Here is a 17,440-nt window from a genome sequence, read left to right as displayed (position 1 = left end):
ATCTTTGTCTTCTCTTTCCTTTTAATTAGCGCTCATCCTCTCATCTTTTACCATTTTAAATACAGTTTTAAAATACCGTTTTTTAAAACGTTTAGGCAGTGTGAAAGTGGTATGATTGGCATATATGTACTGCTGGACACCACTCATAGAATGATTAACCTGTTATATTTGAATCAATGTTCTTGATTTTATTTTTCTAAACATTAGATGTATTTGTTTATTACATCATAATACACTTCAACGTATTTAACTGTTAATATATTGGCTTATTTTTGGCATAATTATATGCTGTAATGCAGCCCATTCTTGTTCCCAGAATAGGGGATGCAAAACAGTTTTTCAGACCAACTCATGTTTAAAATAAACTGCCACAAGTAAAGACAATAAACAGAAGTGTTTTAAATACTGCACCTAAAAGAACACAGTGTAATGCATTGTTTACTGAACTTACTGGAGCATTCAGTAAAGAGTTTGTTGGACATTAGAAGACACAGGTGTGCATTATTCTATTAAGGGCAAACAAAAAAGGTATTTACCCTGATTTTTTGCCCCAAGTTTTTTTTCTTGGTCACTTCAATTACAGAGCATCCTCTCCCAAAAAAATAAAAAAACCGTTCAGGAATAAACAGAATATTCACAACTGTGACCATGAAAAGCGGTCAATTATCAGGGATTTTTCCTCCAGCCAAAGTCAGTCACTTTGCACTAGGACAAGCTTGTACTCTTTTTTTACTATGCTTAAGTATATTAATGAACCACTCTAATGCCGGTACACACCAGGACGACCCGCTTACGATGCACATTGTGAGCGGGTTGTCAGTGTCACGTCCGACCCGCTCACGATCACAGGGCATGCACGACGCACTCACCATGCGCATAGTGAGTGGGTTCCGATCCGATCATGACCCGCACCCGGGTGTATGGTCGTTTTCAGATCCTACCTGCTGCAGGTAGGATCTGAATAACGACCGACCGACCCACCCGCGCATCCGATCGGGATCGGAACAGGACTGAAAAGGGTCCAGATAACATACAATCTACATCCAATCAGTCAGAAATGGATCTAGATTGATGGGATCGGACCCTTGTCATCCTGGTGTGTACCCTGCATTAGACATCCTGACATAATTTTAACTAGATTGGAGCTTCTTCATAGGTTTTGTTATTTTCACCTAAAAAGTAAAACTTTAGGTCTCAGTAGCTGTCCAGTTCCTGTCTTCCTTAGCAAACTGGGGGCCTTTCTGCTGTTTGTAGCAGATACTGCAGCAATGGTCTACGGGCAGGCAACCTGCTTCTTTAGCCCGTAATATGTAATATGTAATATGCTGTGTACTGTACATTGAGAGGCTATCTGAATTATACCCTCATTCAGATTATCCATTATTAAAAGCACTGTTGCACATCTGACTTGTAGAATTGAATAAGTCTCCGTTCTGCTCAAGCATCCATTTGATCCAGTTTATTGTCTGATGGTGTATTCTGTGTATAGTAAAAACTGCCACACTCACACAATTCACCAGTGCAGCAGATTTGCTAATGCTTACACTGCTGCTGCAAGGGCAGCAATCACTCCATGTTCAGAGAAGTCCAGATCAAGTTGATTACGCATATACTCCATTTGTCTCTGCATAACTGCAACTGTCCATTCCACTAGAGCAGTGGTTCCCAACCCTGGTCCTCCAGTACCCCCGACAGTGCACGTTTTCCAGGTCACCCAGCAGGTGCACATTTTAAAAGATACACAGGTGGAGCTAATTATATCACTTGTGATTCTGTGTGGAGACCTGCAAAACGTGCACTGTTGGGGGTACTTGAGAACCAGGGTTGGGAACCACTGCTCTAGAGTCAGGCATCTGACATTAGTATTATCTGTAGCATAACTACATTTCATAAATTTTCCTGGTGGTCATTATCATTTTAACGTTACTAAAGGTTCTAAATATGAAGAGGTGATATTTCTCATAGCGACCAATCAGATTCTGTCTAACATTTTTATGGTATGCAATAGAGAAATAAGAGACAGAATCTGATTGGCTGCTACAGCTCTTTTCAGTTTGAGAAGGTTTGGTAAATTTACCCCTGAGGGTGTGTGCCATTATCTATTTCAATTAGCATTGTTCACATTTATATGGCATGCAGCTGAGTGCAAGTCGATTCAACATCAGTCAATGTGATCCGATTTCAGTCCCGGCACCGAACGTCTTCAGCAAGATACACACTCGCCGGTCCGTTCTCTGCGTGGAGGGTGGGCCGGGGTGTGGACGGGGGGAAGAAATGGGGCTTAATTTTTTGATTTTTTGGGCGTACCCTGGGAACGTGGACGGGCCGATGCCTGCTAAGGCCAGGTGGCTTACGTCACAGGATGTCAGCGCCCGCCCCCTCTTAGGCGAACACAGAAGGAAATAAAAGTCAGTTCAGACCAACTTTTATTTCCGAAGGGGATAAAATAATTCGATGGTCGGCGACCATCGAATGACTTCTCTCCCCTTCGGCCGATGCGAAGAGATGTGTTCGCGGACATCCCCTTGCATATTACCGAGGAGATTTGGTGGCGGGGGTTGCAGGTGTTCCACTGGGCAGCGTTAAGCTGCTGTTGAATCACCCCCTAAGTATTCAGCTTTTTCACACCTACCTGAAGGCAGTGGATAGTGCATAGGTAAAAATATTGCATCACATTTTTATCTAAAATCTCCGTAGCTCCTGAAACTTTTCCATATATATTTATGAATGCAATAAGAAGATTTTTTATTAAGCTGCCTTAACGTGACATTAGTGACAGCACCCATTTCATTTAGGAACTTACTGTGGAAGTAAATAAGGTTCCATGCATAACCAGGCATCTTCATTGTAATATCTGTTCAGCGGGGCCCTGAATACATTTTCCATTCTACGTAGCTCCTAAATATAAATCAATATAGGAAACATAAAATAACAGAATAAAGTAATTAAGAGGTCACTGTATGGGATGTTATGTATCTTCTTGTTTTCCTTTCCATTTCCTTATGCCACTTTCTGAATCTCAATATTCACACCGAAACATTAAACCAGTCTCCCCTGCCTGTACCCTGCTTAGTTCTATATTCATTAGTAGTATATTTCATGTCTAGTGAAACATACATTAGTGGAAGGATCTGTATATGCAAGAGTATGTGGGTTGATCTTAATGTGACACACACCATTACCAGGTCTGGCGGTGTACCATATTGGCCTGCCCACTCCCCAGAGTGATGCTCCACAGCACACAGCACTCACACTCATGTGGAAAGACTAAAATATCTTAATATGTATACTTTGGAGCAGAGAAGGGAAAGGGGGGACATGATTGAAACTTTCAAATATATCAAGGGCTTGAACAAGGTACAGGTGGGAGACATTCTTCACAGGAAGAGGAGCAACAGAACACGAGGACATGCACTGAAACTAGAGGGAGGAAGATTCAGGGGAAATTTGAGGAAAAAATACTTCACAGAAAGAGTAGTAGATAAGTGGAAGAGCCTCCCATCAGAGGTGGTAGAGGCTAAGACAGTAGAACAATTTAAACATGCGTGGGATAGGCATACTGATATCCTTACAAAGCAATAAGGATCAAATATGGTTTGAGGTAACATGTTTAAAAAAGGGGCAGACTAGATGGACCAAGTGGTTCTTATCTGCCGTCAAATTCTATGTTTCTATGTGGAGAGGGTGTTCTCACCTGGTGGCTCCTGTTCGAAAGCACTGCCATATTAATGTAATATCATTCAGCCGGTCCGGGAGAATACAGCTGGTCCGGGTCATGTGACTAAAGAGAACCACTGAAACACCACTGAAGGTGGCCTAAAATACTTTTTCATGTTCTAAAGATGTAAACTAAAATCTACAATATCCCCAAATGGAATTTCTCACTTTACCACAATTTCTACCCCCAGGGTAAAATGTTGTGTGACCTTTTTTATGGCTAAATGAATCTGCCAATAAAATGTCCAGTAATTAAAAGATTGTCAGTGTCTAGATAGACAGTCAATAGGTCGACAACATATGATCAAACAGGGTCAGAAATATCCACACTTAAATAGTCAACCTGGTTAAAAAGGTCGACATGCAAATGGTCGACACAGGAGTCAGCTTTTTGTGTTGTTTTAGCCCTAATCCAATGTAACCCTTCCCGGATGCTTAAACCTAACCCGAACACTCCCCCTGATGCCTAACCCTCCTCCTCCCCCTTAGTGCCTAATCCTACCTGTAACCCAAACCCTGAAAACAATGAAATACCATGCGTCAAAAAATATTTGTGTCGAATTTTTCAATGTCAACCTTTTCATCCTGTTGACGGAAGTTTGTTGACAATTTAATGGTGGACCTTTTGATCCTCGATCATCTGGTATCAATCTATTGGGGGAAATTTACTAAAGGAAATTTGTAAAAAATAGGTGTATTTGTATCCAGAAATACACTTATTTTTGACATTTAGGGGGAAATTTACTAAAGAAAATTTGTAAAAAAATTGGTATTTAGAAATACACTTATTTTTGACATTTACTATACCGAAAATACGGAAATTCGTATTCATATTGATGTGCTATCAATACGAATACGAATTGCTGTATTTTCGGGATAGTAAATGTCAAAAATAAGTGTATTTCTAAATACAAATACACCTATTTTTTACAAATTTCCTTTAGTAAATTTGCCCTTTACTATCCCCAATAATACGGCAATTCGTATTCGTATTGATGTGCTATCAATACGAATACGTAATTGCCGTATTTTCGGGATAGTAAATGTCAAAAATACAAATACATGGATACAAATACACCTATTTTTTTACAAATTTCCTTTAGTAAATTTCCCCCATTGACTATTTTTCTTCCATCCAGATACACAGGGGAAATTGAATAGAATGAGAGATTCAGAAAGTGAGAGATTTGGTAAGAAATCTCCAGGTTTTTTTAAAGCGGCAAGTGTAAATGATTGCCGCTTTAAAAAAAACCTGGATATTTCTTACCAAATCTCTCACTTTCTGAATCTCTCATCCTATTACATTTCACCCACAGTATTTGTGGGGTAAATTCAAAAAACAAAGATACATTTCTTTTTAAATACATATTATACATTACCTCTTGATTGGTATATTTCAATTCATGACAAATTGGTTGTATTAAACTTTTGAAATCTTGTTGATCATCAACGGTATCAAGGAAATCTTTAATCTGAAATAGAAAATGTAAAAAAAAAAAAAAATACTGTATGTATGTCTCCCAGTTCACAAGACACTGCAGCTGTAATGAAACTGGTGTCAAACCATTAACACTTGTGAGTCAATGTTGTTTTGGGGATTAAGTAGTCTCAGTTTGACTATGGCTGAAAAAGGTGTGTGAATAGTTTTCTCATAGGTGGGGTACAGGAGAAAAAAAAAGTCTAGGAACCGCTGTCCTAAAGAACAAAAATAAAGTAACAAGCAAGTTCTAAGTGTACAAGAACCTAGTAGAAAAAAAAAACAACAGGTCACTAACTAAAGATACGAAGATCTGACAATGGCGGAGAACACAAGACTAATGCCCCCCATACACGGTCCGTTAATCGGATCCGTTGTGTGCTTAAACAACACACATCGGATCGGATCGCATGCCTAGTGCATGCAGTGTGCATGCACTGCGATCCGATCCGATGTATAGCTAGTACAAAAAGTATGTGCAGCACATACTTTTTGTACCGCGCTATGTGATGCGCGGGAGCGCGCATCGCATAGTACAGAACGGAGCCATACACAACGGACCGTGTATGGGCTCCTTAATGGTCTAACCAACTATCTTAAAGAAAAAGGCATACAGCCATGGGCGGATTCGGGAAGGGGGGGGGGCACCCAGGCACGTGCCCCTGTCATTTCAGACATAGCTCAGCTGGAGCTGAGGACCGGGGCTTTCTAACGAGCCCAGCCCCGTGTCGCTAGCCCCCCGGGAACCGGAGATATCGCCAGACAAATCTAGAACGTTTCCCCATAGGATAACATGAAAGCCGATAATTCGTACCCCCAACCGGTTCCGACGGCTGCCATTTCACCCTGCGGCATCACAGAAACTGATACCAGGCAGGTATATATGGGTCAATTGTTTCCGGAGATATTGTGGGTAAACAGAGTTTTTTTATTTCTGAAATGTAATTTCATGGCTGTTCATGTTCTCTGAGGGCAGATTTCTCCTGAATCAAGCACCCCAGTTTCATGGGACCAAAATCATTTCAATATGATACTGGTCTCATGTAAATGGGTCAGTTGGTTCCAAAGATATAGCTGGTTAAAGGGGGGGAGGGGGTGGTTTTCACTCCCCCTCACACCAGAAAATGCAGAGACTAGGCTGGTGTAAAAGGGGCCAACCCGGGAATGACAGCCGGGCAGCCCCCCGCTCTCTACCTGGCTGTCAATGGCTGTCACTTCTGCCTGGTGGTGGCTGTCCCCCAGTTACCACAAGCATGTTTTCCCCTTGGCAATGAGCATGTAATCTCACATGGCAACGAGCATGTAACCCCTGGCAATGAGCATGGAACCATTGGCAATGAGATATGGAAGCCCTGGCAATGAGCATGGAACCCTTGGAAATGAGCATGTAGGTAAGCAGCGCTTATGTAGCATAATTTTTAATAGGCATTATGGTGTTTGGCATAATACATAATGTACATTATGATGTGTGGCTTAACATATAATGGGCATTATGGTGTAAATTTTTAATGTGTGCCGTTGGCATGCAATGTCCCTGTTTATGAAGCATATTGTGAATTTTGATTTCATCTCTGTGGCATTATGTGAATTTTTGCACAATCCATGTGGCATTATGTGAATTTTGGCTCAATCCACGTGGCATTATGTGAATTTTGGCTCAATCCGTGTGGCATTATGTGAATTTTGGCTCATTCCATTTGTCATCATGTGTAAGGGACAAATATAATGGGGTCTAGTATTTTGTTGCATAATGTGTTGAAGTTGTATATGGTGTTGTACACTACACTCAGGGACATGCTCCATTTTGAGTGGCCACACCCCTTTTCCGGAGTGAGCATAACTACATCCTTGACTTATGTCGCCAAGGTGGGCCTGTGTACTTTAATTGCCAGGGCCTATTTTTAATCCCATTCCTGCCCTCTCTCTGCTCTCCTCTCTCGCCGCTCCCTTAGCATATACACTGGCACCACTAACACCCTCCCCCTCCCAAACCCTCTCCTATCATGGCGCCACCTCTGTCATGTTCTCCTGGATCAGCCCCTGCATACAGCATCAGCTATCACCCACACACCAGAGAAAAAAGGTGTGAGAGTAAATAGGACATAGCTAAAATAACTCTACACTGATTGATGCAAGTCTTGGAAAGAGACTTTTGGCCTAAGCCCTTGATGGCAAACCTTGACACTCCAGCTGTTGTTGAACTACACATCCCAGCATGCTCTACATCATTTAGCACGGCCAAATAGCAAAACTGAAGCAGAGCATGCTGGGATGTATAGTTCAACAACAGCTGGAGTGTCAAGGTTAGCCATCAAGGGCCTAAGCCTTCGGGGCCTCCAGCTAAGATGCTTCTAGGCTGTAGACACCATTGAACTGATGATTCCCTGTTCTTCTCCCAGCATCCTTAGTGATGTCAACAAAAAGCTTCCCAGGTTGGCTGCAGAGCATCATGAATGAAAGATGGCAGTGCCCATGTTAGTGAATTGGCGGGAAAGCCGGCGTGTCTGGATGGAGCCTGCAGAGATAACCGGGTGCAATGTAGCGGTATGCACCATTGTGACATGGTTAGCGCTGTAGAAGACAGCGGAATGCGTCAGATTGGCATATGCCAGCGTGACATAAGCAGTGCTCCTGGATGACAGCAGGAGACATTGGCTGGATACTGAGACCTTGAGAGGTGGTTTACTGCACATGCCTTTCTATAGCACTTCAGAGCAAGCCTAGAGAAACACTAGGTACTGTAAGATTGTGTTTCTCAGACACTGGATCATGACACCAGTTTATGATTGGAAATAATGGAAACCTATCCTATGTCCTGTGGTGCAAAACAAGTGCCCCAGATGCGCAAAAGCATCAAACATTATTGGGCATATGTAACAGCATCGGAGGTGTTGGATGAAGATTTTTGTAAAGCGGCAAACATTAATAAGGCAAACCATGCCTAGTAAATTATTGCTATTTTTAAAAAATTTCCAGATTTGGCTGGCATCTCGCACCTCCTGCCAACTTAAAAGCTTTTACATATGCCCCTGTGTGCCCAAAGGAAGAAGTAGAAGAGATACTTGCAATTGTCTTCCCTACTGTTGTGACTGAGGGGCAAATTTATTAAACCTGGTGAAGTTGAAAAAATGTCCGGTGAGACCGTATCAGCCCCTGACTGTCATTTTTTCCAGCCTGTAACTTGAAAGTTAGGAGCCGATTGGCTGCTGAATTATCACCAGCCACTTTATCACTTCACCAGGCTTAATACATCTTCCCATAAGTGTAATTAGGACATTTCTGAGACAGCAAGTGTGTGATGCACCCATCATTCTGATCTCGTGGCAGTTGCTATAGGACGCGCAAAGTACAGATTATCAGCACTTTACTAAGTAATGCCCATGACACATCAGCAATAAATCGCAGCAATGTCCCAATCTCCTGGGAATATGTTTAAAAATTCAGATTCCCAGAGTATGACTGAAAAACAGCCAACGATGGAAAATTGGCCATTTTCATTTCCCCGCAGGATCGATAATCAGAGCTGCTTAGCAACCTGAACATTACATTAATGTACTATTGTCCAGTCTAAGAAATTTGTTTTTCAGTTGAAATCTATTGAGTTCTACTGTACCTGAAAGTTAGGAAGGTGCCTCATCAATAGTCATCTGAATGAGTACTTACCACCTCTGCTAAATCTTCAAAATGTTCATCTTTCACCATTTTGACAGTGGGATTTTCTATCATATCCTGAATAAAAAAAAAAACTGAAATAAAATGAAGTGTCACGTCACCATAGAAGGCAGCACCCTGTGCTATTATTCTGTAAAAATAGGTTCAGGAACTACGTGTCTGGGGGTGGAGCTATTTAAAAATAAAAAAATCTATCTAATATCTATTCTTAGAAAAGAAAGCACTCAAAATGAACTTTAAAATAAAACTTATTTTATGGAAAGTACATTTTGGCCCAGGACAGGTTCAGGAACAAAGTTTCTGGTGCGGTCATATTTAATGACAGGTTTGGGAACTGAGTTCCTGCTAGTTCCTGCTGAAAAATAGCACTGGCAACACATTTCATGTTTATGTATTTTTATTGGTTCAGAAAAATTCTCAGAAATAACAAAGGAGAAGTTACATTTGATATACGTTTATGTTTTATATTTTTAATGCTACAGTACCTACAGCATGCATATATATATATATAATTAAAATATACTATATATATTTATTTATATATTTTTTTCCTTTGTATCTTTATCGTGCCAATAAAAATCATCTTCAGCTTATGTTTTGCACCAGGGATTGAGCTCCCACCAGATGTGTCCATATACATCTAGCCAGTTGTGGTATAGCGGGTCGAGGGGGTTTAGATCGACCATGGTATGGTCTACCACCCTTAGTTAGACGTGTAAAGATAGTTGGCGGCCCCTAGAGCAGCAGTAACGCTAGTCAGACACCGGCAGCTGATCAGCTTCACCATGGTTGATGGACACATGGTCAACGGGACTTTTTTGTTTTTTTCCGTGCGGAATGTCACAGGGGTCCCCAGGGACACTGTATATGTTCAGTGTCTCCTCACATGGCTTGCTATGCTTTCCATGCTGCCTGTACAGTGCCTCACTATGCTTGGCACACTATTTTATTTTAACTCTGTGTTCACTTGGTTAGTAAAGAATGATCCAAGTGGACCTGCACCAAAAAATACTGAAAAAGTCCCATTGACCAGGTGTTCGTCGACTATGGTCCTGTCAATCAGCTGCCGGTGTCTAACTAGCATTACTGCTGCTCTAGCGGGCGCTGACTATCTTTATGCGTCTAACTAAGCTAGGTCGACCGGATACCTAATTAGCCTCCTTGAGCAGTAAAAATACCCCTTAAAGTTGCGCCATGTCTTGGCATGACATGGTAATGTCAAGCGTCTTTGCATTAAACTTTTTTCATTACAATGCATCTTATTCATAACGCAGTGTGAATAGGATACACAAGCAGGGCCGGCGAGAGGTATGATGGGCCCGGTAAAATTTTGGGGGCGTGAGCTAATCACGGGAGGTGGTCCCTCCCGTGATTAGGCCATGCCCCCAAAATGTTTAGAGGGGGGTGAAAAAAACACTCCAAAGTCGAGGGGGGGCGGGGGAGTGTTATTATCCCCCACCCCTTCAGCAGCAGCAGCACACACCTACAGCATGTGCTGTGCTGACAGCAGGCTCAGCATGATCTCTCACTCTGTCAGTGAGATGGTCATGCTGAGTCTGCTGTCAGCTAACACATGCTGTAGAGATGTGTGCTGCTGCTGCTGCCCAGGAGGGATGGAGGGGGAAGTGGTCGGACCAGGGCGCCCGCCAGACCCCTCCACCAAGCCCCGGCACAGGCAATTAGTACCCGCTCCCCCCCACCCTCTCGGCGGCCCTGCACACAAGTAGTGCAGCATGCCTATATTCTGTGTGCGGCATTGGCTGTATCTGCAGACAAAATGTTACTTTACAGTATTTCCCAGCAAAACACTGTAATGTAGCATTTTGAATGCAGATACAGCAGCAGTCACACATAGAATATAGGCATGCTGCATTTCATTTTAATCAGCAGAAGTTGATTGTCCTGCCCCAATTTGGTCATCAGCGTGCAAATAAAAAGTCCTGGCTTTATTGCGGTTTTCAAACTGCAAATTCTATAAATCAAATCATAGGGCCGGATTCGGAGTTGCACAAAAGTGTTTTGCATGAAATACAGCCAGGCCCGGCGACAGGGGGGGTCAAAGGGTACAGCTGTGACGGGCCCCGAGTATCAGAGGGGCCCCAAGTTCAGCCCCCGCTTGGCCGCCAGGCCACTCATCCTCTAGCGTGGCCGTGGTGCCGCTGAGACAATTGAGCCTGCAGTACATGGGGGCTGCCTGGGGACATTCGCCGGGACACGCAGCTCTTGGCTGTCGCGCAAACAGCCTGTGGACAGTCCGCCTGGACACGCAGCTTCCGGCCGCCGGCGCTTACACACACTGACATGAGCCGGTGCTGTCAGTGTATCTAAGCAGCGGCCGGAAGCTGCATGTCCCGGCGGACCGTCCACAGGCTGTTTGCGCGGCAGCCAAGAGCTGCGTGTCCTGGTGAATGTCCCCAGACCATTGTGGGTGCTAAGGTGAGAAATCTTTATATGTGGGGTGCACTTTGGGTCTCTAATGCTGCTTCTCGGGGCCGTGTCTAGTGTTAGCTCAGGTCTGGATAGCAGTCTCTTGTCAATGCTTTGACTTAACATACTGCACCTGAATTGGTCTCTAAGGACGTATGGCTTCAAACTGGCAGTAAATATCTGAATTTGGTCACACACGTGTGTGTGTATGTATATATTATATATATATATATATATATATATATACACATACACTCCACAAAGGCCGCACATGGATAAGAAAGAAGGAAATCATGCAGTTGAAGTTCAAATGTTTTCGATGTATTTTACCACATCGTCATCAGGATAATACACGGGTGAAAATCACATACCTTTATCATACCAGCACCAGTGAGAACACCGCCCCCGCATCATCCTTACATAGTGGATGCGCCCGCTGATGACGTCATCCTACCCTGTCGGTTACTATGGAAACGCGTGTAACACCAAGCACCTTAACTCACGCCACTTGAAAGGTGATGCAACCCTGGTTAGCATCATCATCGTGCGGCGGTTGCCATGGTGCGTAACATCAATTGTCTAATGGGGATTAAGGTGTGTGGTAAAATATGTAGTAGGCATCACGATTTGTGGCATAATGTGTATTAGTTGTCAATTCAGAAGTGTAACTATCTGCTCTGGGGGCAGCAATTATATGGGACTCCTTGCCACCAATATGCCCACCATTTCTCCCTGCTCCACACAACTACTAGTGCTGGAGGGGGTGGGGGCCCCCAGAAATATCAGTGCATGGGGCCCCAAGATTTCTGTTGCCGGCCCTGAATACAGCATAGAAGTATTGTCATATTATAACAATGTCACCTTTGGCAGTTTGATTTTTTTGCTTTCCTGGTTGTCTTCAGATTCTCTGTCACTTTCTGCAGTCAGTAGTAGGAGTAGGTTTAGGAAAAAACTTTTTCCTATAGCTGTTTTTTGGAAAATAATGGCATATTAACAATAGGTTATACAATAAAAGGTTCCTAGAAAGTTTTGGGAAAAATGTAAACTGATTAACCAATACAGTAGGTTGATTAGGCTGCAGCAAAGGCAGCCAGGACTTGGGGGGGGGGGGGGGGGCAATAAGTGATACCCCTTTCTCACTGCAGGTCTTAAACGGTAAATTGCTGTTTTTTTCCCCTTTCTAAACATTTAAGGCTGCAGTGAGAAAGCGCCAGAGTTGATTTACCGGTTAAAGTTAACCAGTATTTCAACACGTTTAAAAAGCAGAGTCCTACACGTTTCAGTGCCGTTTTTATGCAGTGAGAATGGCTTTGAAACGGTATATAGGATCCCACACTACTTCCCCCTCCTCTGGTACCTGTCCTGCCCCCTCCCCCCCTCCCCTGGTTCCTTGCAGCTGGTACCTTGCATCCGGGCAGCATGGTAGGCAGGGTAGGCAGCGGGCATTCAAGGGCTCCTAGTAGACAGGTCCCAGACTGATTGCTGAAAGCATCATGCAGGAGCAGGCTGGTGCACTGACAGCGGGGGCACTGGGGATCCGGGCAGCGCGGTCCGCGCTCAGGAGGAGGAAGCGGAGGAAGGTCCATTAGGAGATTGTCATTTCATCGGCGGGGGTCCCTGCCGCGAATGGGAAATAGCTGATCCGTTCATTAAATATGCGCATATTTAATTAGCGGTTCATCAGATATGCGCATCTGTCATTTTCGGGACCCCTATTTCCCATTTGCGGCAGGGACCCCCGCCGATGAAATGACAATCTCCTACGGGGCATTGTAGGGACAATGGTGGTGGAGAGCTTTTACAATTTTGCTATAGGGCCCACAAAGTTCCAGGTACACCCCTGGAGGATGCACACGGGCCTCCTCCTCTCTTAAAGCGCCTCCATATACACGTGTGTGCACAGCATTACAAAGGGAGCTACATGTGTATTAGCCTAGGGCACCTGGAACCTTTTATCAAGCCCTGATCTTATCTATGGAAGCAGACACAGTAATATCCTTTATTTATACAGTGCAAACAAGACATGACATAGGGAACAGGTTTGTGATAAGTTTTTGTTTGGTACTGTTTACCTAGAACGGCGCCCATCGCGGGCATCGCATGTACATCGCATGCCATTATAATGGCATGCGATGCGACCGATGCGATGCCCGCGATTTTACATAGAAATGCATGGTAAAATGAAAATCGCGTCGGTCGCATCGCATGCGGCCAAAAAATCGCATGCGATTACCGATTTTACATAGGGAACACTGTTAAATGGCCCACAGACCCCAAATACCCACCCTGAAGTGTGAAATGGCCACCCCAATTGTTAACGCCACCACACGATCAATGTCAACCCGAAGCGTGGCGAGCGGCGGCGGTACGCGTCCTCTGACCTTTTCATACCCCCACTATCCACGTCGGCGTGGAGTTGAGAATAGAAAGTGTGGCGAGTGCAGCGAGCCACCGAGCCCGAAGCGTGGCGCGCGCAGCGCGCCCCGCGAGGGGACGCGGATACCTGTGAAGCCTGCGAAGGGACACGGATACCTGTGAAGGTATCCGCGTCCCCTCGCTGCGCTCGCCACGCTTCGGGCCCGGTGGCTCGTTGCGCTCGCCACACTTTCTATTCTCAACTCCACGCCGACGTGGATAGTGGGGGTATGAAAAGGTCAGAGGACGCGTACCGCTGCGCTCGCCACGTTGACGTTGATCGTGGGGTGGCGTTAACAATTGGGGTGGCCATTTCACACTTCAGGGTGGGTATTTGGGGTCTGTGGGCCATTTAACATTGTTCCCTATGTAAAATCGGGTCAATTGGGCCATTTAACATTGTTCCCTATGTAAAATCGCGGTAATTGCGTCGGTCGCATCACATGCGATTTTTTGGCCGCATGCGATGCGACCGACGCGATTTTTTTCCTTGCGATGCCCAAGATAAAACTCGTGGGCGCCGTTCTAGGTAAACAGTACCTTTTGTTTTTAAAGCACTACTTTTTATATCATATCTTATCATTAGGGGCAATATATGATTAATAATTAAAAATTAGGCACTATATATAGATATAGATAGATAGATATCAACCAACCAATCAGCTCCTACCTGATATTTTTCAAACACAGTCTGTGACATGACAGTTAGGAGCTGATTGGCTGGCTGTTTATCCCTATTTTTATCACTTTTGAAGCTTAGTGCATCTGGCCCAAAGGCTGTGGGTGTTGCCGCGGCACATCAAAGACTGTTCATCCAGTGAAAAATAATTTGAATCTAAAAAAGTTACATCAATCCCATAGAATGACATTTCGGGGTCTCATATGCCCCTTTTCAATGTGAGAGATTGACCAATCTTTCACCTTGAAACCGGGGCATATGAGACCCCGACACCGCTGTGGGCTGCAATTGAAGTGGTCCCCGTGTAGTTGTCGTGCTACACGGGGACCACCTCAATTGCAGACCACAGCGGTGACAACTATCCTAGATTTGTGAGTGACAGTGAATGTTTCCCCTCTCTCTCCCCATTATCAATATCCGTGGAGTCCAAAAGGAACAGGGTCCACACACTAAGGACAAAGTGGGGTGCACTATCCAAAAAACTTGCCCTAATCAAAGTGGAGATTTTATTCAATAGAGCTCGCACCCATTGCATGCTATTTTAGTGTCAATTTTATTGTATATTCAATGAATTATGTACATGAATATTTTATTATATCTTGATTGTGTATTAATAAATTGTGGTACTGTACATGTGTATTATCTGGGCGCCCAATTTTTTCATTGCATGCCACTACTTAAGGCATGCAATGCGATGCAATGCGATGCAATGCAATGCGATTTTTCATTGTAAAGACCCGATTTTTAATTGTATAGTCAGCCATGGGTGATTTCATACCCCCACTATCCAACTACGCATGGAGTTGACCTTATATAGTGTGGCGAGCGCAGCGAGCCACCGAGCCCAAAGCGTGGCGAGCCCAGCGAGCCCCGCGGATTACTTTATGTATTCTGCGTCCCCTCGCTGCGCTCGCCACACTATATAAAATCAACTCCATGCGTAGTTGGATAGTGGGGGTATGAAATCACCCATGGGTGACTATACAATTAAAAATCTGGTCTTTACAATGAAAAATCACATTGCATTGCATTGTATCGCATTTCATGCCTTAAGTAGTGCGATGTGATGCAATACAATGAAAAAATTGGGCGCCCAAATATTACAAAAGTACCTAAATTGTTATAAATCAATGTGGTAAATTCCTTCCTCAAATAGCGCAGTTACAAAATCCTTTTTTTTTTTTAAATAAAATTCACATGGTCTCTCTCTGATTTGATGAACGATGACTACTTATAAAACCGTGAGACTAAAGGCCTAATTCAGGTTGGCTCACAAAAGCAAAATCTCTCTCTAATGGGCAAAGCCATATGCACTGCAGGTGGGGCTGATGTAACATGTGCAGAAAGAGTGAAATCTACAGTAAATTGCAGTGTAGAAATATTTACTCTGCACAGAAACAAAAAATAACTCACCCAAATGTAACTCTCTCTGCACAGGTTACATCTGCCCCACCTGCAGTGCACATGGTTTTTTCCATTAAAGAAGGAGCCTGAACCACCCCCTAAATTTAGGTAATAGATTGGAGGGGATGTGCAAGTCCTGTTTATAGAGTGAGCTGCAACACCTAGGGCGATATTCAATGCCATGGCGAGAAGTTTTCTAAGGCGAGGAGGGCTTATTTTCAGCAAGGAAAAGCCATCCTCGCCATCGAACCCCCTCGCTGTATTCGATGTTTGGCCAGAATACTCGACTTCAGAGGCCGGGGAAGGATCCCCTTAAACAGCTAGTCCGCTGCTTTATGTGGCGAGCCCCTTCGTTTTAATGGCAACACTCACTGTTTCCACCTCGCCAAAGGGAACCAGCAAGGTGGAAAAGATGAGTGAAGGGGAGGGATTTGAATACTTGGCAAGCTATCGCCACTTCTCGCTATCATAGCTCACTGTCAGGGGCATTGAATACCCCTCAGACGTTCTTGTATTAATTAGCAAATTGATAGATGATATCGGAAGACTTCTACTAGTATGATAAATGAGAATGTCGCCAACGTATTGTAAGTGCCTTCTTTTTGGGTTTGATTTAAGAATTTAAAGCAGCACTAATATTAACACGTTGCTGTGAAAGATCCTCAAAATGTCCGCTAAAAATTCCAGTATCGCTCACGGCGACTGTTCTTTTAGTAGAAGTAAATACAAATTCAGCCAAGTCAATTAATTAAGGTTTAGATAAATATTGCAAAAAAAAAAGAACAGTCGCTGTGAGCGATGCTGGCAACGTTGGTGCTCAAAGGGGTGGATCCTATTAGGTACGAAGGGTACGAGGTGCCATTCAGATGCCTTTTTCATGTGTTTAAATGCGGAAAACGGCACCCGATTTAAGACAATCTTGCAGCCGGGCCAAATTCGCTTAAGATTGCTCGCACACCTATAGAGGTGTGAGCGCTTTTATGCGTGTTCAGCGTGCCGGAATGTGCGCCCGATGCTGTGATGATTCGCACTCGCGAATCAACCGCACCAAATACGATCAACCCTAAAAGGTTAAGTGCAAAACATGATGGTTTTTGATTATTAACGCTGCTTTAAATTTTGGGATAAAAGCTGCCGCCATATAAATTCACCCCCTTAAAACTGTAACCTCAAGGTCATATTTACCTTTCATTTCATGTCTTAGCAAATTGTTTTTGAATTGTGATTGCCACAATATACAATATAATATTGTATGCCATGTTGGTGTATTAAAAATAAAATACAGGATAATAATAATAATAATAATAATAATAATAATAATAATAATAATAATAATAATAATCTTAGTTCATTTAAAAATGATGTAATGGTAAATTAGATTTATTTAAATAATTATGAATAATTACATAAAAAACCTTTAGAATGATACATATTAACAATTATCATTGTTGAAATGAAAGAAGTACAAACCATTGTGTGACAACAAGGCAATTGAGATTCTTTTTTCTTTCAAATCTGTAAGCAGCGTACTGATGTTGTGCATCTCTGCAGGAATGGAGTCTGCATCTGCTGAACATCGGCTTAAATGGTACTTATATTTTGAATCCATTTTGTAAATCTGGTAGTCAATATCTTTAAAACAATGATAA

At 43.3% G+C, this 17,440-nt stretch overlaps 1 protein-coding gene across 1 annotated transcript in view; it reads right to left on the bottom strand.

The window, feature by feature from the left end:
* LOC146041984 (uncharacterized) overlaps positions 1–17,440 on the bottom strand; it is a 179,940-nt gene that overhangs the window by 113,411 nt on the left and 49,089 nt on the right. Inside the window, exons 3-7 of the mRNA XM_083161909.1 lie at positions 17,262–17,423; positions 12,155–12,258; positions 8,858–8,923; positions 5,097–5,189; positions 2,804–2,898 (exon numbers count right to left, since the gene is read on the bottom strand). Coding sequence (XP_083018035.1) covers positions 2,804–2,898; positions 5,097–5,189; positions 8,858–8,923; positions 12,155–12,258; positions 17,262–17,423 — 520 coding nt within the window. The remainder of the gene's footprint in view (positions 1–2,803; positions 2,899–5,096; positions 5,190–8,857; positions 8,924–12,154; positions 12,259–17,261; positions 17,424–17,440) is intronic.

The sequence above is a fragment of the Crinia signifera genome, chromosome 1 (assembly GCF_055691185.1).
Source record: "Crinia signifera chromosome 1, ASM5569118v1, whole genome shotgun sequence".
Taxonomy (NCBI): domain Eukaryota; kingdom Metazoa; phylum Chordata; class Amphibia; order Anura; family Myobatrachidae; genus Crinia; species Crinia signifera.
The sequence above is the reverse complement of the archived record's forward strand: the minus strand, read 5'-3'. Positions and strand labels throughout refer to the sequence as shown.